Genomic DNA, 24,240 nt, shown 5'->3' with positions numbered 1-24,240 from the left:
ACGAGGAAAGTACAAGAGTGTGGGAACGAGAATATGCACACGTGCAAAAGGAGAACTGAAGAAAGTCTACGTGACCAGGCAGGAAGTGAGGCTGGCAGTTCTGCTCTTTGACATCTTTCTTTCCTAATTGGGAAGCACAGAAGAGAGCAGCCCTCGGACTCTGGGAGGTCGACATCGACTCCTCTGACATCATCTGATGGGCTGGGAATCATTTCTGAAATAGTGTAACCAAACATGTGCAGACAATTATATCTGATTACATGAGCCCACCACAAAAACTGGGCTTCAAAATGTCACTTGAAAGAGTCTCTCATTTTGCATGAATTTTTTCCCTGTGAACTGTGTTTATTTTATTTCTGGGTCTTTAATATGCAGGGTAAATGAATCAAAGGCTGATCATGATATGATCTATTCCTTTGGTATCAATTTTAAATTGTGCCACCTGCAGGAGACTCAGCTTGTCAGAGTGAGATGTATTTTTAGAGAGTGGTCTTAGACACTGAGACGTGTGTATGTGCAGCCTGGGGCTCTGGCTGCTAGGAGAAGAAAGAGAGAGAAAAGGAGGGAGACAAGAAGTGGCAAGGACAGGAATGAAAGGTTCGAGCCAAGAAATAAAAATAAACAATTTCTAAACCCAAGGCAGCAGTGGAATTCCCAGCTGGGCTCTGGATTGTGTTTCATTCAGTGGAGGACATTTTCTGGGCAGCCTTCATCCACTTCCCCTGGCTGGGTTTTCACAGCACCCATATCATGTCCAACTAGTGTCTATTTTAAATCCCATAAAGTTCGGACCACTTGCCTTTAACTAAGACCACGTAGCGATGGCGTTGCAAGGTGTAGTGGTAAGAGTTGGGAGGCTCTGGTCCTGGTAACTCTTGTGTGTCCACGGGCAGTTATTAAACCTCTCTTTTATAAAATGGGGCCGGTAATTCCCACCCTTAATACCTCAAGGGCTGCTTTAGGGAAAATGAGAAAATAAGTAGGAAAGGGCTGGGCAAAGCATAAATCGTTCCACGTGAATGCAGTATGAAATGTTATAAGTGATAACTTTCTAATTTGACCTTTTTTTCTCCTCTTGTGTGAGCAGTTTTCACAGTAGGTAGTTCCTGGTGAGGATAGGTTCAGACACAGTTGTCACTTTTTCTCTCTTCTGATGGAAAGATACGCTTTTGAAAAGGATATAGAGTTACTCAAGGCCTAAAGACCCCCTTCCTTAGCTCGGTGAGCGTTAAATTATACCTCCTTAAGTACTGTGTGTTCTCAAATGACAACGGGCAGTGCTCACTAGGTTTAGTATGGCTCTAAGTAATGGAGGGAGATTATTCCACTTCTCTGTCAATCAGACATACTTAAAGATCACTTAGCTATCACATCCATTCTTTCCTTTCCAGTCCCACTGCCATCATCCCAGTTCTAGAAATAGTTCATGAGCTAGACTATTGTGATCATTTCCTAATTCCTGTTACTGCCTTTAGTTTCTCCTTTCTCCTGTTCATACTTCCTGAATTTTGTCATTCCTTGCCCAGAAATCATCAGTGCCTCTCTCTTGCCCACCTAAGCAATTTCAAACCCTGAAGTTGATGTTCAGAATCTTCCATACTCTGGCCCCAATCTGCTTGTCCTTCCAACTCATCCTCCTGTCATCCAGATAAACGTTGGATGCCAGGCAATGTGGTCAGCTCCCCCTTACCTGGTTACACACATTTCCCCCGACATTCACTCCTGCATGCCATGTACAGTAATGTCCTTTCATTTCTATACCACCTCCCCCATCCCACTCCACTCTCAAAATCATACTTACTCTCCCACGTCCAGCTCCTCCTTGCTGTCTGTCTTCTTAGCCCTTCTTCCCTCTTCTCTCTATCACACATGTCCTTTCCTTACATTATAGATATGTGCACTGACATCCTTAATTAGTCTTTATGTCTTTCACTCCTGAATAATGTGTATATGCGTTCCCAAAATGCCTATGTTAGTTGCTTTAAACATGTTTGTTGAATGAATAAATCAGGTAGGAGAAGTTAAGATACCACTGAATTGGGGCTGGTCCCGTGGCCGAGTGGTTAAGTTCACGCGCTCCGCTGCAGACAGCCCAGGGTTTTGTTGGTTCGAATCCTGGGCACGGATGTGGCACTGCTCATCAAACCACGCTGAGGCAGCATCCCACATGCCACAACTAGAAGGACCCACAATGAAGAATATACAACTATGTGCCGAGGGGCTTTGGGGAGAAAAAGGAAAAAAATAAAATCTTTAAAAAGAAAAAAAGATACCACTGAATTAAAAAATGCACTTTAATGACTAATAGCCATGTCTTATATATCAGCTGTAAAATATCTAGTAACGATTTTTACTTTACATGCTTTACTAATCCACAAATATACGGTCTTTTTAATTCAAAAGGTTCTTAAGTCTTCCTTTTTATAAAAAGTTTTTAAACTTTTTGGCCAATGCAGATTCTCTGAGAATAAGATTCAAATCAACATTAAATATGTGAAGTTATATAGTGATGATATTGCTGAGAGAATTATCCCTGTGAATCCTTTAACTCCTCCTTTCCTAAAAGAAGCCCCTTATCAAAACCTGTAGCAATATAGCATCCCTTCTAGTGGTGTTCTCATTACTGTCTCTACCAGATGTGGGACTGGAACTTCCAGAGAGAAACTGGTGGAACGTGGAAGCAACTTGAAATCAGGAAACTTGGATCCTTCTTGTGGCTTTTCTTTTGACAAGTTGCTTCACCTCTGTATTTTTGCGTCATCTGTGATATTGACCTGATAAGCAAGCTCTGAGGTCCCTTTCAGCTCATAGTTCTAGAGTCCTACAAGTATGATCTTTGAGTCTTACTGTTAGCTCGAGGGACGCCAGACTCAACTGTAGACTGCGCTCTCCAGAAAACTGTTTCATTAGAAACACCGTCTGCCATACTTCCTCGCCCACCCGGTTGCTTCCTCCCATTGTATCTTGAGGCCCTAAATGGGAAGGAGGAAGAGCCTGCATGACATGAACTTTTCCCTTTGACCTTTCAGAGATTTGTGGTCACAGAAAGCATTATTCTTTGGGGGTGAAACAATTCATTTTTAATTATTTTCCAATGTGAGTTAAGGGAGTGAGTTCACTCCAGCCAATCTTAAATGTAAATAGATACCTCTATAAGATTGTTCTTATTCAAGTTTTAGTGAAAATGGAAATAAAGTGTGTAATAAAGTTAGTGTTCTCTCTGTAAAGGCAGAATGCCATTAAGGTCAGTTTATGACGCAAAAATCTCATGAATTTTGCTTTGTGATAATTATAGCAGTGGAAAAATAGAGATGAAGCTTTTATCTTTGTAAACCATAACTTGTGTGATTTTTATTTTGGTTTTCTTTTCTCCCATATTAGGCAAGGGGAAAAAAGGACATCTACTAAGAAAATAAATAAAATATAAATTGTCAGGACAAAAATAGCATCCTATTTGAGTAAACACATTTCAGGCATTTGGATATCACAAGGTTACATGGTAATAGTTGGCCACATGCCATCATTTTAATTTTTCTTTAAACAGTTCCGAAAGGCCTCTTTCCACTTAAAGTATACATTAATAAGATGTTGCTACATGTGGAATTGTAGGACTGAGAAGTGAGGGTGATAATTAAAATTCATATGCAAATCTTTAAAAACTCGCTTTAATTATAGGAAGTTTTAATTCTTCTATTTTACCAAGTTGAATTTGAATTTCGAAGGAATTAAAACATATCCAGATCTGTTCCTCAGTTAGTTGCCATTGTGTACCTTCTGGTGCCGTGGCTGGGGACTAGTGAACAGCCAGGCTGGAGGGGTAGAGGGAGTGAGGAGAACCAACAAGTCTGGACATGGTGGGCCAATCTCCGAAGGGTTTGAAGGCAGCAGGAATAGAGAAATGGACTTATCCTTTATGACAGAGCCAAAGGGGAACAGTAAATCCCTTTACCTTTTTACATGATGAGGCCTTTCAACCTTAACACTGTCTCAACTGAGCATTTGAGACCAGAAAAGCATTTTCTTTGAGCCCACAATAGTTGGAGAAGAAAAAAGAAATCTCAATATTATAATTTCGTATGCAATCCATTGTTTTTCCCCAGCTGCCAGGTGAAAGCCCTTAAAAGGTACAGAAAATGAATGAGACCACATCATTCAATGGAATATTCATATATTCATGGATCCATTCATTTATTCAATAAATATGTCATCAATAGCAATTTTGACCTTGGGGAATGAGGCTACGTTCTATTATATCCGGGTCAAGTTGGGGAAACCCTGTACTGAGATGACATAAAACCCTGATGCCAGTCAGAATGTATTTTATCTTTTGGTCTCATTCAACACCTTGTCTGGGATTAGGTTTACTGTTCTTGGACTATTAGGACAAGGGAACCAACCAACTCTGTAATTTAGGAGGGAATTTCAAATTAAGTTATATAGCAGAAGAGAGGAATTCAAGACCAACAAGCAATAGTCTGATAAATCTACCCCTGCCACTCACCACACAGCCATACTGTGGACTTGTAATGATAAGAAGAAGAAGAAGAAGAAGAAGAAGCATCCTTTTGTGGAGATTCCTTATCTCTTTGTAGAAGTAGTCACAAAGAATTTTGTTGATCTCCAACCTACTGATAGGATCACTCCAACCTTTATCACATTCATAGTGTGTGTGAGTAGGTATGTAAATGTGTGCACGTATTCCACTTCTGCCACTTTCTGCCTGTGTGACTGCAGACAAGTCACTTTCCCTTGATAGGACTCAGTTCCCTCAACTCTCAAAAGGACAATTGAGCTAGATGATGGCCAAGGCCTCTTCCAGTGTCGTATTATACTTATAAACCATGATGTTTTTCCATTTCCAAGAAAATAAAAGAGGAGGGAAAATGCTTCATGGCTATAAATAAAAGAGAAATTTGTATTTTTGGAAAGATTCTCTCCCATCTATGAGATGACAATGTACGCCATGCTATTTTCATTGGAGTTGGTGTTTGATAGCATCCTGCCCAGTTCGGACCACGTTTGTCCCTGCAGCCGTGTTGTCCTTGGACTAGGATCGAGTTAGTTGTTCCAGACTCAAGTTGGTCCTGCCTTCTGCCCTACAAAAAAAAAAAAAAAAAAATCACAACCCCCAAAGGGCAGTTTTTTGGTGTGGGTGCTCGCAAAAGTGGCATGGGCCCTGTGGGCCTCTGTAAATATTAAGCTAACTAAACCGGCTGAATTTAATCATGGGAAATGTTAGCATTGATTTCTGCAGATGGCCCTCTTCTTGCTGGGTCCAGCCTTGCCACTTCTTGCCTGCTAAGAAGGAGTTCCACGTTCTTGGACAAGCTTGCTTTCCGATAAAATATTAGGCCTCTTTCTCAGAAAACCTGATTGTTATTTTAAATTGTGGTACATTTTTTAAATCTCTGCTTATCTCTAGCTACATTTGAACTTGGGGAAATTCTATTTCATATCTCCAAATATTAATATTTATATCTCTAAATATTCTCCAATCTGACAGAGAAATAAGGCAGAAGCTGAGACTCACTTTGGTCTGGAACAACTAACCAGATGAGTAAATAAACGAATAAATGCTTTATTCCACAGATGTTTATTGAGAACCATTTCATATCTAGCACTGTGAATGCAAATATCAAGAGGACATGGTTTTTGAACTCCATAAAGTAACAGAAAGCTAGAAGGGCTGGGAAGTTATCTGGTTCAGTACTCTGCTTCTCTGAAAGGGAAGGACCACACCACCCAATATAGTAAATATCATATTATTTTTAAAGAATTTTGGGAATGACCATTTTAAGAGGAATTTACATATATATATAATCGTATTCCTATCAACTAAAAATATACAGATTGCTTATAAAGATGAATTGATATTTGCCATTCTTTTATAGATTTTGCAAGTGACTATGCCAAAAGCTATTCTTTCTTTCTAGAATTGTGCTATCCAAAGGAACTTTTTATAAACTGATGGAAATGTTCTATTTCAGTGCTGTTACGTAAATTAACCATTAGCCACATTAGCTCAACCTGGCTGTTGAGCACTTGAAATGTGGCTAGTGTGACTAAGAAAATGAATTTTTAATTGTCTAATTTGCATTAATTGAAACTTAAATAGCCACATGTGGCTACTGGCTACATGTTGGACAGTGCACTTCTAGATGGTCTGCCAGTAATTTCATGGCCAGCAAAGATGGGATGATAGTGTTAGAGCTATGACCATGTTGTGAAAACAGAATAGACTTCCTAACATAGGACACAGAAAAGCATGCTTTCTGCTTAAATAAGCCTTTCCTAATATAAGTACAACTCTTTATTAAAAATTAACCATCTGCAAGAGGTTAACTCAGATTAGTATAATAATATGCTTTATACAATGAAATAATATGGAGGAATATTTAAAATATAAACACATAAATACCTACATTTATTATGGTTCTGTTTGCAGGAATTTCCAACTCTATCAGCCACGAATTCATCTAACCTAATAATTTTTCAAGCCTAAGCAGGACAGGTCTTTGAACTCATCTTGAATCCTTTCTTTACGCCTAAAAACCCTTTGGGGCTTATAGGAAGTCTGGTCCCTCTTTCAGATTTCCCAGGTGACCGAAGCCTTTGCTGGCAGCCCCTGCTTAGCTGTTCCTTCCTCCCTGCCTTGCTGCTCTATTCAACGTGTGGCCCACAGATTAGCAGCAGTGGTTGGCATCACCTGGAAGCTTGTGACCAGTGCAGGATCTCAGGCCCCACTCAGGCTTTTAAATCACATTCTGCATTTTAACCACATCCCCTGGTGATTCCTAAGCACATTAACTTGGAGAAGCTCTGCTCTAGTGGATAAGGCCTTTAAATGTCATCTAGGATTTACCGAAGATAAGGAATCATGTTGCTTTCTTTGCATTAACGATACTACTTGTTTAAAATTTTCTGTTTTATTTTGAAGTTTTTCAAACATATAGAAAATTGGAAAGAATTTTACAGTGAGAGCAGTATACCTACTACCTAGATTCTGTCATTAATATTTTACTCCAGTGACTTCCCCATATATCTATCCATATCTGCGTCCTTCCATCCATCCATCAATCCATCTTACCTTTCTGATGTATTTTAAAGTAAACTGCAGTACACTAAGGTGTATAGTACACAGTACACTTTGACCTAAGTAAATACTCCTGGTATTGTATCATTAACTAGAGTTCAATATTTGTTTGCAGTTTTTTTTTTCTCTCTTGAGGTAAAATTTTGCACAATTAAGTGTACAGATCGTAAGTGCACATTCTCTGAGCTTTGACAAATGTAATACACTTGTGTATAAGTTTTCTACCCTTTACTTTCTTGTGTGTCCTCCTTTCTTGTAGTTTACAGAAGCGAACAAAAAAGAAGGAAGAGCAAGAAGGACAGAGCACAGTAACCCACAGAATAGTCTGTCTGTTTCCATCCCGTCAGATGTATCCCTCCCCCGCAACCCCTAGATGCCTCTCACCCCCTCACTCTATCTTATAGCCAAACTCAGCTCAAAAGTCTATTTTAAATTGAATAACATGGTTTATTCTACACTTGCCTTAGGTTCTGACTTGATATGCCTGCTTTTAAAGGGACTTGTATCCCTTTTCCATCATAAAAACTTTTGAAATATGTAAAAATAGAAACTATGATATTTGAAAATTAAATTATAATGTGATCTCCTCACTTGCAAGATATTACATTTCCCCTCTTTATCTTTGGTTGTTTCTCCCCCTTTTTCCTCCAGTGTCCCTTAGCTTGAAGTCAATTGATTTTCTGAAGCCTCCTTCAAACTTATACAAACTTATTTTTCAAAATCACACACCTGTCTAAAATTGTACTTTAGTTCACCTTAGGGAAGTGATCTGTCATGGGAGTGGGGAAGCCCATCCTCAGCCGACCTGTAGACTAAGAGGATGCTCTGCTCTGTAAGAGAATGAGGATGTGATGAGGGAAGCTTCAGGCCCCTCTCTCACCAGAGTTGGGGAGTTCTGGAGAGACCCAGCTGTGCTACTCAGCACTCTGTGCCCTTTTAGAGTGATGGAAGAACAAAGCACAACTAATTGTATGCCTTAACTTCCGGGGATAACTTGAGCTTCCACCAATATCCGTACTAAGAATACTAACTCTTAACATTTGGTGAGTGCTCTAACACAGTCCAATGTCTTTGTCAACAGTCTCATCTCCCTTTTATGGATGAGAAAACAGAGGCTCAGGGAGGTTCAGTAGTTTACTCAAGATCAAATAGCCAGTAAGTGATAGAGCCAGGCTGTGGGCCCAGGTCAGTTCAACTCCAAAGCCTGTATTCTTTCCCTTTATCCAGATGGACCCGTAAACCGCTAGTCCTTGTGCTAAAGGAAGGCAAGTGGCAAGAATCTTACAGTAAGAGAATCTGTTATGTTTCCTAGTAATAAATGTTTTGGAGCCTGGTTGATATGGAAAAGAATTATAAAAACTCAGTTATGACTGTTATGTTATGCATCCTTTCAGATTGGTATATAGAAGGCTTAAGACTCCTTTTATTAAAATTAAATCTAAAAATTACATAGAAAGTTCCTCCCTGGGTATAGCCTGCTCTACACTGCCACTGTGTCATATTTGGGTAACCAACTTAGCCAGGGAGCCAGTGATTATACAGAAGAGAGAGTGGAGATTTTAGATCAAGTATCTCTTGGAGAGATTTGGTGGTTCATTAAAATAGATGGCAAGACTGTTCCAGGAAGCTAGGTGCGAAATATCAGTAGAGGTTAATATTTTTTTTAAATCTGGGAACAGTAAAATGGAAGAAAAGGAAAATTTTGCCTCTTAATTTAATAGGCATTTTAAATAATGGTTTTTAGAGGGTGGAAGATTAGCATTTAAGAAACTGGGCTATGAATTATAAAAGTAACAGTCTCTCCTGGACCAACAAAAAGGATAAAAAAGAGCCACCCTTGCTCCATGGGGCCAGGACTTCTACGAAGACTGTCCCTCCTCTTTGTTGACACTTGGCATTTTTAATAACTTAAAAGAATAAATGCAACACAGTGCAGGGAAAATATAATATGAATAAAATCCAAAAAATTAAATAGGAAAAAATGGTGACAACTGTTAGATTAAAAAGAGCTAGGAAATAAGGAAAACGGAGAATTGAGACGAAAGAATGTACTAATGAACTACAGGCAATCGAAGGATAAAAACCACAAGAGAATGATAAAATTGCATGTGAAATGGCAAAATGAAGGTTAAAAGCAATCAAGACACACAAATACTAAAGAGAACAATATGTAACCTATCATTAACTCAATAAAAAAAATAGAACAATAAAAACATAAAATAAGCTAGGATGAGTGGTTAAAATAAATAACTCCATCTAAGAACATACAAAGATTATAAAACAGATCAAGTAGTAATAAAATAAGGAAGTGGGATAAAGCAGTAACTTTAAAAACAATAAGGATAGAAAATTAACAGGCTAAAATGACATTTAATAATTGTATTAATAACTAGCACTTGTTGACTTTCCCCATCTTAGGCACTTTATATGCATTAAGTTATGTAATTCAAGTTTATTAAAACAATTAGGGCATTTTAAAAATGTGAACAACGCAAGTTCAGAGGGGGTTAGAACTAGGCATCAGAACAACGTAAGAACAGTAACAAATCTAAAGGTTAGAGAAATAGACCTGCAGACATCAATTTTCATTCCTGTCTAGTGTGATTATTTTTGCTGTTGAAAATCACCAAGTACCTGTCCTGGTACTTCCTCTCTAGACCTCTAGACCATAGGTTCTGGAAGTGCCTGGCACTATAAATGTCAGTTCTCTCCCCGTCTTGTCCTAGTAAGCTTGGCCTTTGCTGGAGGCAATTCCTAGTGGTTAAGATTCTCAAGCGATAGCGAGGCTTGCCCAGTGGCCGAGTGTTTAAGTTTGTGCACTCTGCTTCGGCGGCCCAGGGTTCACCAATTCGGATCCTGGGCGTGGACCTACACACCGCTCATCAAGCCGTGATGAGGTGGCATCCCATGTGGAAGAACTAGAGTGACATACAACTAGGATATACAACTATGTACTGGGGCTTTGGGGAGACAAAAAGAAAAGAGAAATATTGGCAACAGGTGTTGGCTCAGCAAATCTTCCTCACCAAAAAAAGCATAGAAAAATATTAAACATTCTCAAGCAATGGAATGCATAGCCCAGAACCTACACAGTGGCAAACATCTCGTAATTCTACTCATTTTACATGACTCACCTGGGAATTACCTTCTCCTTGGAAGCACTGCCTAGTTCCTCCAGACTGTACCTACATAGTACTTAGTGCACTGGGCTGGAATGGGAGTTCTTCTCTGATTCTTATCTTTACTTCCTCTCTAGGCCCTTGGTTTCTGAAGAGAAGGATCTTAGGTTTGTATCCCAGCCTTCACTTCAAGCCTGGGACATAGTAGGTGCTTAATGTATGCTTTTTGAAGTGACCTACTTGAACCTGTTGTCAAGAGGTTTTTCTTTTCTTTCTTTGTCTTTTTTTTTTTTTAAACCTGCAGCCAGACTTGTGGCTGGATTTTATGCCTGCCTAAAATCCCCATAAACATAACAGATTTTTGTATTTCTGTTGTCCAGAGAGTTTTTCCCACAAGAGAATGGCTTTTTTCTTTTCATTTATCAGAACCTGGTACCCATCTTTTACCTCCAACTTATCTATATCTAGTATCCTATTATCTTCACCAACTCGTGCCAGAAATCTTTTATGGGTCTATATATTCAATGACCAGCTATCTATTGCTGTTTCTCCTCTTTCTCATACTTTTTTCTAGAGCAAGTGTGGTCTCTGGAACTTGAGCTTGATCCACACTTCATCCATTCATTCATTCACTCATTTGATGAATGAGTGCATTCGAACAGCAGGCATTTTCTTGGAATCTGTTATTAACCGGTTATTGTGTTGGGCGTTAGGGAAAATAAAAAGGAGATCTAGTGCCTTTTCTTGAGCAGCTCTCATCTTGTCTAAGCTGATTGCTGTGTTTAGCCTGTTTCCTTTGATCATATTTTTTGTGGAAAGAGAAAAACAACTGATTAACACTCTTCACAGGTAATTGTATTTGAAGAGAGTTATGAAATCATTTGCTAACTTTTTCTTCACTAGGCAAAAGGGTGCCTCCATCTTTCTTCTTCAGACCTGTATTTGACCATTAATTGTGGTCTCTCTTTTCAGTGAGCTCTGGAGGTTGGCTAAGACCTTTCAAACACTTAGAACAAAGACCTAAATTAGATGTGGACTTTCTTTCCTATGCTGTGTTTAAATTTTACATTTACTTTTTTTTTCTGATTCTGAATTAAAATTTAATGCAGAAAATTTGGAGAATGCAGGAAAATCAGAGAAGCAAATTACTGCTAACTTTTTACTCTGCAGCCTTCTCACATTTGTGTGTAAGTGTGTTTTGTGTGGGTGCAGAATAGTTATGATCATATCGAACGTATCATTTTGTAACCTACTTATTTTACTAAAAATATATTATGAATATTTTCCATGTCATTAAACATTCTTCTCAAACATAACTTTAATAACTGCATAGGAGCCTGTCATAGGGAAAGTCCATAATTTATTTAATCAATCTCTACTGGGGAACATTTAAGCTGTTTTCTTTCTTTTTATTTATTTTTTTTTTTTGCTATTATTAATAACACTGGTAACATCATAGTACAGAAAATTCAGTACATATTTTCTATTATTTCCTTGCATAATTCCTAGAAATGGAGTTACTGGATCAAAGGAGAGGAACAAATCTAAGGCCTTTGTGATATATTATAAACTTTTCTCCTGGAAACTTCTATTAATTTTTGGTTCCCACCAGCAGTTTATGATCATTCCCATTTCCTCATACCCTTAATAACAATGCCTTAGCAGTGTTTCAGTCGTTGTCAATTATCAAATTATAAAATGCCGTCACATTTTTGTCTTAATTTAATTTGTATCTCTTTGATTACTAATGAGATTGACCATTTTTCATATGTTTGTTAGTCTTTTATATGTATTCTTGAAATGTTTGTCTTTTTCTTCTTAATGTCTACAAACTCTTACACAATAAGGATGTTTTCCTATTCCACACTTGGCCAAGATTTAGAAAACAGAGAATACTCTATTTCTGAATGGAGGAAGGATCATGTGGAATAAGGCTCCAAGTCTCATTCTGTCTATTCTGAAGGCTGGATTATTATCGTAGGAAACTAAAGACAGATCTATAAGTAATACTGGTATTGATCTTAAAAAAAAAAAATTAACTTTGCAATCTGAATTAGCTTGACGTTTTCTATACTGCTAGTCTATGAAAAAACTCAGGGCTATAAAATAGAACATCAGAGTTTTCTAGAAGAACCAAGAGATACATTACTCAGTCAAAAATTTCCTTGAAGATTTACCCTGCGCCTAGTATTACCCTAAGTAATAGGAGTTTACAAATATGTCCTTGGCCAGGTTATAGCCAGGTTGAAGAAATAAAGCTACATATATTTAAAAAGTTTTCTTATGGCCTTAGCTAGACTTTGGTCTAGAAAATGGTATTTTGAGTGACTAGATGGTTTCTCATATTTTGGATGCTCTGTCAGTCTCCTTGTATCTTCCTTCACCATCTGTAAGATAGCACATTCTTTTAGGTTATTGAATTTTGACATCTCACCATCATTCCCCTCTGCCCTTCGCATTCTGTAGCAGAACACATATAGAAAAGCCAAGTCAGACTCCTGAGCCCACAGCACAGCTGGAAGATTTCCACTGCAGGGGCTTCTGGGATAATCCAAAAGGAAAAAAATAAAAATTTTAAAAATCAACCCCCTCTTCTACTTGGATGAGAATCCCGGAATACAAGAGGGTATCCCCCAGCATCCACTGAAGATCTCTGGGATGGTGTCAAGTGAATTCAGAATTCTTTTGAGTAGATAGACAGTTTTCAAGCACTTGCTCTCATTTCATCAGTAGATAGAATTCTCAGAACAATGTGCTCCCATAAATAAATTAGGTGCAATGGAGGCGAGTGCCCCATTCTAGCACATTCCCCTCAACATTCTCTATCTGCATTTCCCCCACAGCGTCCCACCATATCTCCCCCCTCTTCTGTTAGCTGTAATGACCCTGCAAACACTAAATGGCATTTGAGTGCATTAAGCAGCAAACTCTCCGGTGACATAGCAATTATGGCTCTGAAATAGATTTGGTGCGTCACGGAAGATAAGGGTTTTGAAAGTTTCTGTTGTGATTATAGCCTGTAACTCCCACAAATAATAGGCTTCAAAATAAGAGGCTGCCAACGGAGCCTTTGTGGCTTTGTCTCAGTGATGGCACGTAAATTGCTATTAATGTCCTAAGTGTACTTGAATATGCCAGTCTTTGGGATGCGGAGTTGGCTCAGTGTCTCTCTTTACGCGGCATGTCATTGTTGGTCTGATAATCTGGGGTAATTGCTGTCTCTTGGATGGTCAGAAAAGTGGAAGGGGCTTTATCTTCCTGTGCAATGGTAAATAGCCTCAAGGTTTACACCACAAGTTGTGTGTGTGTGTTCTGTGTAGAGCCACTGTTCATCATTAAGGTGTGTATACAATCTCTGTGTGTGCCCTGAGTAAATAACAGCCATTCAGCAAAGTCAAAGGTTATAAAAATAAGATGAAGAATTTGGGTCTGTATAGAATGAGCCAATCAGATAATTTATATTGAGAGTAAAAGAAATATCCTTTGCTTGAATTATCCAGATTTGGCTATATGAGGAAATATAATTGTCTGTTGTCTCATACAGCTACTCTTTTCCAGTATAAGTAGATAAGTAGCATCTGTGTGTGTGTGTGTGTGTACATTCTTTGGGTGCTATGAGTATTTTCTGAACATCTGTTAGCTCTACGTAAATATCATAGAGTATGTGGAAATTATGTGTGTTGTACACTGTGTGTGGATGTGTATAAGTGTGGATGGATTTTGGTTTATGCTGGTCTGAGTATAGAGGATGTTTAATCAGATATAAATAGTTTTCTGCACTCAGACACCTCTATTTAGCTAAATCAAGCTGAGCTTATTTTTCTTGGCCTCTGAAAAGTTAAGTAAAACAAATTTTAAGTTTTAACTTCCTGTATGTGCATTTAACCTAAGGACCCCAGAAGTCTGTGGGATGCGGAAACATAGTGTGTAGCTGTCCTATTTGCACTTTTAACAGAAATAAGAAAGCAACCCAGCCCTAAACCTGAAAATGTCCACTACCTCATAACCTGTACGAGCTATGAAAGGTTCAGCCAAAACCATCCTCTGTGTCTCAGGTGCCTTACGTGGCATTGTTAATTCTGTGCCTTCACAACAGATGAATTAGAAAAGGATGAAGCTAAGAAGGTGCCAAAATAGATCTTGATCTCAGGGTTGACCTACATGTGCACTTCAATCATGTGGCACTGGGTGCTGGCAGGATGGCACACTCTGATGGTGTTGCAATTGATAGAGACTTGCAGTTGGATTTTGACAGAGCAGCATTGGAGAGCAGTTAGAATGCATGCCAGATAAGGTTGTAGAGAGTGACTTGTAATAAGAGAGTTCATATTCATACCAAGTGAATGTGGATCAGGTTTATCATCTCGCTCTACCAGGACTCTGCATTGCCAGTGTAAGATAAAACCCTCTTAACTGGCAAGATGGCGCTACACATGGTGTTGCCTTAGAAGTTCAACCCCAGAAGAGTAGAGTGTGTCTTATCCAAAACCAAGTTTGCTGAGGTGGATTGAAGCTTAAGAGTAGAAGTTATTAGAATCCCCAGAAAGACTTTTCTGAGTCCAGTCTTGTGGTTCATAGGTTCTAGCATTTTAATAAACAGCAAAAGATGCCCCGATGGTGAAATGCAGAGCATGAGTTATGTGCCTTCAGCCCTGAGCATCAGTAGCAGCCGTGCTCTGCATGTGGTACCCACACACTGTCACACAGCCTGAGCTTTTCAAACTTGAAGTCCAAAAGCAGTGGCATATTGTGGGGACTAAATTTGGCAAATGGTAGTTTCTGAGTCCTAGCTTCCTGGCCTGAGAAGTAAGAATAGGAGTTCACACTGGATTTATATACCATTATATAGTCATCAACCAAAGTCAGGGAATTACTTTGATGGTTCCTGAGTAACTCCGCAGTTGTGGTGGTCACCAGCAGTCAGATGGTCTTATATTCACAGGGGCAGGGCTCCAAGGGAAGCTTTCAAAGCATTTGTTTTTCTACTTGTTCAACTCAAGTACTTAACTGAGCAGCTCCTCTATCAGACAGGATTCTTGTCCTCTGATGGCTTGTGGTTGAGTGATTTATCATCTCATTGAGGATAAAAATCAAAACCTTTCATGTGGCCTGCAAACCTTGGCATGATCAAGCCCTCCCGCTCTGCAGCCCCATCTTGCTGTGCTTGTCACCCTGCTCCTGTTCTCCATTCTTTCTGCCCTTCTTTCAGTTTCTTGGAGTGTTTGGATAGGTTTCTCCTTCTGCCTGGAGGGCTCTTTGCCCCACTGTTTACTTGACTATTTTTGGTTCACCTTTAGGCTGACTTTCCAGAAGCCACAACCTTAATGAGGTCCTCTTTGTACTCTCTCATAGCACTTATTACCATCTAGAATCTACATTTATTCGTTTGATGATTTATTGAATGTCTATTTCCCACAAGATGGTAAGTTCCATGGGAACAGACCCCAGATTTTTTAAAAATTTGTTTCATCTACCACTGTTTGCCCAGTATATAGCGCAAGGTAGGCACTGCATACATATTTGCGGAATTAAGTGACTACAGTGAATAAGATCTGGTGCTCGCATGGATGTTTAAAGAAATGAGAGCTGAACATGCTTAAATGTCAAAACGAAGGGTCAAAAAGTCAGTGGTGCTAGAATTTGGAGAAGTGGGTGATAGTGTGCCTTGAAGAAACTCCCAGGAAGAAGGTGGCTCTCAAGCTGGGCCTAAAGGATGACATGGATTCCTAGAGAGCAGAGGAGAGGGACAGGCAGAGGCACACAGCCTCTCACTTGACTTCTCTATGGAGTAAGAAGAAATCTCACTGTGGCAATGGGAAATCTGTTATTTCTTTGCAGCAACTTATACTACCAAAGTCTCAGTTAGCAAGGGTATCTGTTCTCTCCCAGAATGGCCGATTGCACTGCTGATGTTTCTTAACATAGACCTTCACAGCAAGATCTCAGGGCTCAAAAGGCTGTGATAGGAGCCAGACTAGACAGGGGTGTGGTGGTGTGACTTGGATGTAAGGTCACCAGGGACTAAGTGGTTGGTGGCAATCAGAGAAGATACCCCCAGCAGGCAGGGAACCGTGGAGACAGCAGTCCTAGAGCCAGCAGCACGGACTAGTCCAGGCAGAGGACTGACTTTGGGGAAATGTGATGGCAGGTACTAGTTGGTGAGCTGAGGTTCCAGAGCGGGATCCCAGTTACAGGAGCAAAGCACTATCTCAGTCTTAAATGAACTGTAATAAACAGCACATTAATCAGAAGCTAGGCGTAGACTTGGTAGAGATGATCTCAGCCACAAGGAAGAAGTTCCTGTACGAAGACACAGATGCAGCAAAATTGATCCTGAGTTACCTACGGTACCAAACTAGGCTAGAATAAAATTTTTTTGGCTGAGAATACATGTTATTCCCAGATAGGGTTGCCCAGATTTAGCAAATAAAAATACTGCACGGGACATACTTACACTAAAAAATTATTTGTTGTTTATCTAAAATTCAAATGTAACTGGGTATCCCATATTTCATCTGGCAACTCCATCCATAGGTCTTAAGGTGGAAGTAGAATCTGCATGTGGATCTCAGCCCTGGAGAGAGTAAAAATGGGCAAAGACCCTACAGGCCACTTAGGGACTATGTCTGTTCTCTACATTATTGTGATTCTCACTGTGTCTGAGGTGGTGACTAGGAGACTGTTCCATATGCATGGTGGGATATCTTCCTTCACCTTGTGCCCTATGGAGAACATTCCTCTTGAGATGGTGTGCTAAACTGTGGAGGTGTAACAGGCAGGATCCAGTGTTTTTCTCATCTATTTTCCCTAAGAACAAAGCAGAACAATATAAATTTAATCATAGTTACTTGTTTGGGAGAAGCTGTGAAGTACCAGATCTCCTTGATGCTTACTTAGCAAAAGAAAAACGTTCACTTCCTAGATGTAAAAGTTACCCCAAAACCTGGCACTGCCTCTGCGGTCTCTGTTGAATATTTTCTAGGTGTACACAGCTGTTTACATGTAGTCAGTCTGAATTGTAGAGGTCACGGACCTGATGCCATGCCCCTTTCCACACCCGCGATGGAGGATGGATGTTACAGTGCCACTAAATGTTTACGTACTTCTTCATATGTCCCTCCAAGAGATAGTGATTAAAATCTATGCTGTGTCAAGCACTGTAGTAGGCACTTTGGAATCAAAGATAAGTTCCACATCCCTGCTCTCATGGTCTGGTAGGTGAGACAGACTGTGAAAGAAGAAATGCACAGGTGCTGTGATAGAGGGACATGCAGAGAACTGGGGTGCCTGCAGGAGGAAGGGACATTGCCAGCGGCAAGTTGGGGTGCAGGGACACCTCAACTCAATCATGAAGAGCAGCCAGGGTGCAAATGGCATGTAATTGGATGAGTAAAACACTATATTCAAGGAGAAAGAAGCAGGCATGAAATGGCAGCTCTGTTATGGGAATTTCTCAGTAGCCTGACATGGTTGAAGTATTAAACATAAGCATTGAGTTAGAGAGCCAGCAAGGTCAAGGATATTGCAGGCTTGATGAGGACATTGAACCCATCTTGAGGCTGATGGGAAGCCATTGGAGGCTTAAACGGGGAGGTGACATGATCAAAGCTACATTTTTGAAAGATCATTCTGGTGGGAGCTAGAGATAGGAATGGAGGGGTGCCAGACTGGGCATGAATCTGTTTACCATTGTAAAATTTCCCAGGGAAATTTTGAATATTTTGTCCCTAAGGGGACTTTCCAATAGCATCTTTTTGCATCACAGCTTCTCTTGGTTAAGTGCTTGCTGTATAATCTTGGGAAAAGAATATACATACCAGGAAAACATAGTGCTTCTGTCTTGATGGAAAAATGCTGGATCTAGGATGTGACTCCACTGGGTGAGCTGTTGTCTCCCCAGATAAATAGTGGCTCTGTGTGTGTGTGTGTGTGTGTGTGTGTGTGTGTGTGTGTATGTACGTACATGTGTGCATACAGAGGAAGAGAGGATGCATCCATGTTTCTTTGTTCCTGGCTGGCCCAACCAGTGCCTGGGTGATTGAGGGCCTGGAGCACGTAAACCTCCTCACCCATGTTGAAGGCATCTCTGGTAATGGCATCTGGCCCATATGCAGATCTAGCTCAACTCGGTGCTGACATCAGCCCTTTGTGGCACCTCAGCGTATTTCTGGGTTGCAAATGAGAGTTTCCTAGTGCCAGGCTCACTCGGGCTGTCACATCAGGTGATGAATTCTCTGCATCAACCGTGTGCTGCTAAGGTGAGCTCAGAGGAGGAGCGGGAAGAGGAGGATGGGACTCAGCCTGGCAGCCGCTGCTCTGGGCTGAAAACAGTTACTGGATCCTAAACAGCGAGGGAAAGGCAGGTGGCGCCAGTTCCAGCACAAGGAGGGTGGCAGAGAAGAGAAGTCAGGACTTTAGATGCAAGTCTGTGCTCTTCTCTTTTGTCGGCAGAAACCATGTGAGTTTTCCCATCCACCATTGCTCCATCCTCGGCTCCATAGCCGGTTTCCTCTACCACCTCCCACAGGCATGCTTTGCTTTATCCGTTAGATGGGGTTCTGGCAAAATTTGGTGTATATCACATTATGTGCCAAACTCATTAGTAGGATATAGAGTAAGTAGTCATTTTTGTTCCTGAAACTTGTTGTTCCCAAATACCTTGAATTTGTGTTTTGAAAATCCAGATGTCCTTATCTAGAAAACCTGCTGCAGTTTGTCCTAATTTTATATTCTATTGACTTCCTCTTCCGTGAGGTTCCAGGTTGAGCCTGCTGCTGGCTTAGGCTTCACCTGATGGAATTAAATGTTAAACTGAGTCTTGCTTCCCAGGCCACAGGCACAGAGTTACCCGTAGAAGTGGGTGCAAACTCTGACCCGCTAGGGATGTGTTCAGAGATAAAAAGGGCACGTTTGACTTTGCAGATTTTACCTTGCCATCCGTGTAACTCCTCAGTGCAGTCTCTGACATCGCATTTTGAAGAGTGTGTCTCCATTATAAAGGATAGTTTGCATTGGAGAGTGAAGAGGGAAGTTGGGGTGCCAAAGAAAAATAAAAACAAAAGTCTTATTTCCTGCCACCCCCACACGGTTGTTAATGAAACCATCTTCAACTCTCACGATGCCCAGAGATAAATAAACACACAAAGGCAGAGATTCCTACTTAATATTCACCCGCAGTCGAGGAAGAGGGAACGAATTGCTCTCCAGGGTTAACGTGGCAGTAAGCGAGGTCAGCGGTTTCCCAAGACAGTGCAGCTCTGAACGTCTTCCATTAAAGCTGGAATGATGCAGCTGAAGCAGCCAAAGTGATTTACGGGAAACCCCGTTAAGTTGGGTTTGCTCGCAGTTTCCGATCTGGTGGAGGTTTTAACAGCAACAGCAGCAGACAGTATACCATGATAGAAACCACCTCCAGGGAAGGGAATTCTGCAAAATTTCCCAATGTGAGACAGGCTTATTCTGAAAAGTACTTGCATTCATCTAACTTGAAACCCATAGGCTACAGTGTCCTTAATTTGCTAAGAAGTGGCAGGTCATAGCTGGGATATCCTGGGGTAGAGTGACCAGGGACTGGAAGTCCCCTATTCCAGTAAATCCCTGAGTTCTGAGCAAATTGGGATGGTTGGTCACCGAGTGTGAAGTGTGCATGCATATGTGTGTGTGTCTGTGTGTGTTTACGGAGGGATGGGGAATAAAAAAGAGGCAGCTAAAGAGATTTGTTTTATTATTTATTTTTAATAGAAGGTTTTAATATATTCTTCTTCTTCACCAGGCCAACTAACATAATTAAAATGCTGGTTTTGATATCAGCTTGAACTAATTCCTGTCTCTCCCATCTGTGAGTTCTCTGTGCCCTCTGGCATCTTACGCACTGGTCTGAGAAAACAGAACTTTGTAAGGAGAGAGATCAGATGTCTATTGTTTGAGTTATTTCAGCTCAGAAATGACTCAAAAAGAAGTCTCCTGGAACCTTCTGGTCAATATACAATGCCTTGCCAAGTCCCTCCTAATTAAACACCACGGAGCTCATTTTCTTTACAAATGACTTCATTTTTGGCACCACTTATTGTTATTTTAATGGAATGATAGCATGGCTAAATAATAGTAGTAGTGGTGATTTGTGAGCAATATAATGAAACTCCTTTGTGCCATGTGCTATGTCAGGGATGCTAACGGCTTTCAGAGAGCTTCCTCACCTCCTTGTCTCATACCAGGTCGATTCTAAGACATAACTTTTTTCCTCTTTACCAGCACTTTACTCTCTGCCTCATGACATTGTACTTAAGGAACCTCTGTCAAGTTTTCTGAAAATCCCATACTACTCAGCAAACACACACAGACACACACACACATACAAATCTATCTATCTATTTACCTATCTGGTAAACATGTACATATAAGAAGATTATTAGGACAGACGTATCAAAATGCTAAGAGTAATTCTCTCTCAGTAGTAGGATTATGGGTGTTGTACATTTTGTTTGTTATGCTTTTCCTATTTTCCAAACATTATATTGCATATATAATTGCAAATATTATTTGTGCAAGTATTATATAAGCATATCTTACTTTTATAATCAGGAAAGATAAATGATGTTAAAAGATTTTCTTTGGGGAAAAATAAATATAACCACTGTTCTCAATCAGCTTAAAATGGTACCAGAATACAAGTGTTCTTGGTTGGGAAGGAAGGCTAAGTTATTGTCACCCCTGTGACCAACCTGCTTTAGGAAATTGAATTAATTCTGTTCTTGATTCTGATCATCCTGCAGAGTCTTGGCCCCAAAAGGATAGAAAAGCCTCCTGTTATAAAAGAAAGAATTTTCATTTTCCTCTCATTGTTCTCCTTCGAATCTATCACAAACACCAGGGGAAATGTCCTCCAACAGACAAAAGGAGTGGGAGGAGCTACCTGACTAGGTTAAGAGATGGCCATTTGAACTTGAGAGCAGTTATTCATTGATCCGTGACTGAGGTGATGTGTTCTTGGCATTGCCCAGGATGACCTTGCCCTCTTGGTATCCCGATCTGCTCTTCAGTGAGGTGTGGAAAAAACCTCCCCTCATGCTGATGTAACTGGTGAGAGCTGATTCGAATCAAAACTTTGGCTTTCCTGGGAAAATTGGAGTGTCATTTGGGTGAGCCAATGAAAAAGAAAGCCAAAGGAATGAAAAGAGCAGAGAAAAAGGAACCTGATTCAAAGGTCAGGAAGCCTGTGTTCTGTCTCAGTCATAATCCAGAAGCCTGCTTTTCTCTTGCTCCTCTGCTTTCTTAGGAATGAAACATGAACGGACATTTGCTAGCACTTCCAAAGTGCCAAGCATGTTCCTAAGTACTGTAGATTATGCGAGAATAGAAGCTGGAGTCCCTCCCACATGGCAATATCAACATCTGCCCCATGGACCCCAAATATTTCAGGGAATAAAATGAGAGAAAAGCAGAATAGAAAATAATTTACCAGGAGCGCCTACGACTTGGTCTGTTCAACGTGAGCAGTTCCAGAGTTGAGGTCTGTTGACTCCAAAGGAGCACAGTGATTGGAGAAAAAAGGCATTTTAGCACATTTGCATTTCAGTACTTCAAAATATATTAATGATAGTGAATTTTAAACACTGAAGCAAATCATTCTGCGACTATTTTAATGGTGGGATATTTTTTGAAAGGGGTGCTCACTAAAACAAATCCTTTTAGCATAATTTCATTGTTTGGATGCTTCTGGATTTAGAGTCTTAGAAAAATCATCTATAAATGTAGATCAAACTTGTAGCTTCCTGTCTCACCACCTTTTAGATATATTCACACAGTCCAGTCCTTAGGGTCTTGGCACCATTGATTTACCTGTTTTATTTGCCTGAACCACCCTCTGTACTTTTCAAGGCTCACCTCAAGGAGTACCTCCTCCATGAAGCCTTTCCTGATGCCCCAACAAGATGAGATACTGCCTTCATTTGAAACTTCACAACACCTGGGCTATACCATTTATTAGGTTCTGCTTTGAATTATAGTTCATTCATGCACTTGTCTTATCCCACTCCTTGAGGACATGAACTGTATCTCACTCATCATTATATACCCAAGAGCATCTTGTGCAGAGCCATGCGTAGAACATGGAATCCCATAACATATGGAACATCCAGAGCTGGAAGAAAGCATTTGAGCCAACCTTTTTATTTTTCTAAAGGGGAACCCAAGGCCAAAGAGGCATAAGTGCTTTGCTAGAGTCAATAGCTTAGTCATTGCCAGAGTCAGAACTAGAACTCGGGTCTCTTGGCCTGCAGCGCAGCTGTCATTCCACTAGAGTACACACAGTAGTCATCTGATGGCCTGGACTGAGTGAAAAAGCCTTTGAGAAATGGGAGGTGTGACCCTTGTGTCCAGTGGCTCACTGGGAGGACCCAAACTCATCTGAGGGTGGGGGGAATATTATCAACCATAAAATAGCTGCCCATTTGATGAGTGTCCCCATGTGCCAGGCACTGTACTAGGCCCTTTACACAAGTTGCCTTATTGTCATTGTCTGCTCAAAACAGCCACCCAATCTCAGAGGACTGACTTCTCTCCCTTTTTCCCTTCTAGGCTAATGGAGGTTGGCAGGATGCTACTACCCCTTCATCAGTGACCTCCCCTACAGAAGGCCCTGGCAGTGTTCACTCTGATACCTCCAACTGATCTCCCAGCAATCGCATCCCGGCTGACCCTGTGCCCCAGTCGGGGCAGGGCCAGGAGGGAGGGTTTCTCTCCCAACGCTGAAGCGGTCAGACTGGAGGTCGAAGCAATCAGCAAACACAATAAGAGTCTCCTTCTCTTCTCTTCCTTGGGATGCTATTTCAGCCAATCTGGACACTTCTTTATACTCTCTTCCCTTTTTTTTCTGGGTAGAAGCCACCCTTCCCTGCCTCCAGCTGTCAGCCTGGTGTCCGTCAACTTCCCTGCCCCTGTCCCTCTGTCCTAGACTCCCTGGGTCCCTGCCCTCTATTACATCACTGAAGGATATTTTCAACAATTAGAGGAATCTAAAGAGAAAAAAAAATACAAAGAAAATAATAAAAGTGTTTGTATGTTTTCATGCTGGTGGTTTGAGGAGCCAAATTTACCTCACTCGGATCCCTCGCTCCCTTTGTTAACAGGCAATCCTTCTCTGTTTCTCTTGTTACTCTCACTACCTCTTAGCAGGAATACGCCACATTGCCCTACTCATTCCAGGCCTCCCTGCCTCGTCTTGCTCTTCCCTCCATGGGAACAATCCTGATTAGAACACTTTCCTCCTCTTCCTTCCCAGCCCCAGGTATTCACTGGGGACAGCCATAGCTGGGCTTCTAAAGGTGCCACATTCTCCACTTTCAGCTCCACTAGGTTGATTCCCAGGCAGGAAGTCAGACAGCAGGAGAGAGCACAAGGAACAAGAAGGGCGGAATTCTTCGAGGCTTTCTCATCCTCCTTTAACAGCTCTTGGTTTCAGAGGCACAGTCTTTGGAGACCCTGCAACACTTAGTGAGCAATGTTCAGAAGCTACTGCAAAACCAGGTCCGAGTTAGGCATGGTGATGAACGCATCACTAAGGAGAAGAGGGTTCTTATCCTGAAAGCCTTCACCTACTCCTTCTCACACACACACACACACACACACACACACACACGCACATGCATAGTCTCATACATTCACTTTCGCAAGGTCAGTCACATGCCACGTACAAATACTTACGTTAGTAACCATAGCATTATGCCTTGTGAGCCCAAGAGAGGGAATTAGCAACTCTTAGTGAAGGTCACTGACACAGAGAAACAGTATATGCCTGGGGCCTCCAGGACTTGCAGGTCCCCCAGCATGCACACCCGAGAAAGACATACACAAGACTGGATCATGATGAAGACCAGGTTTGCGGTGTAAACTATTCCTGTTCCCACCACCTCTGGAGCTCTCAGGGAGCCACATACAGAACTTACAATGTCTGTAATGGATTTGGTTCTCTTTTGTTTTTGTTTTTGTATTAGGGACGTTGCATTAATTATCCAAAGCGTTATATGGCAC

At 40.8% G+C, this 24,240-nt stretch overlaps 1 protein-coding gene across 8 annotated transcripts in view; it reads left to right on the top strand.

Annotated features, from left to right (window-relative positions):
* PBX1 (PBX homeobox 1) overlaps positions 1-24,240 on the top strand; it is a 308,844-nt gene that overhangs the window by 247,159 nt on the left and 37,445 nt on the right. For 5 of the 8 annotated variants that reach the window (XM_008514475.2, XM_008514480.2, XM_008514477.2 and 2 more), the window contains one exon: positions 22,789-23,278. The exons of the other annotated variants lie outside the window; for them this stretch is intronic. In XM_008514475.2, the coding sequence (XP_008512697.1) occupies positions 22,789-22,881 (93 nt within the window). In that variant the 3' untranslated portion in view covers positions 22,882-23,278. Of the gene's footprint in view, positions 1-22,788; positions 23,279-24,240 lie in introns of those variants that run through there. 8 annotated transcript variants of the gene reach the window in all.

The sequence above is a fragment of the Equus przewalskii genome, unplaced genomic scaffold (genome assembly GCF_037783145.1).
Source record: "Equus przewalskii isolate Varuska unplaced genomic scaffold, EquPr2 ChrUn-3, whole genome shotgun sequence".
Lineage (NCBI taxonomy): Eukaryota > Metazoa > Chordata > Mammalia > Perissodactyla > Equidae > Equus > Equus przewalskii.
This window is presented reverse-complemented; position numbering and strand designations above follow the sequence as displayed.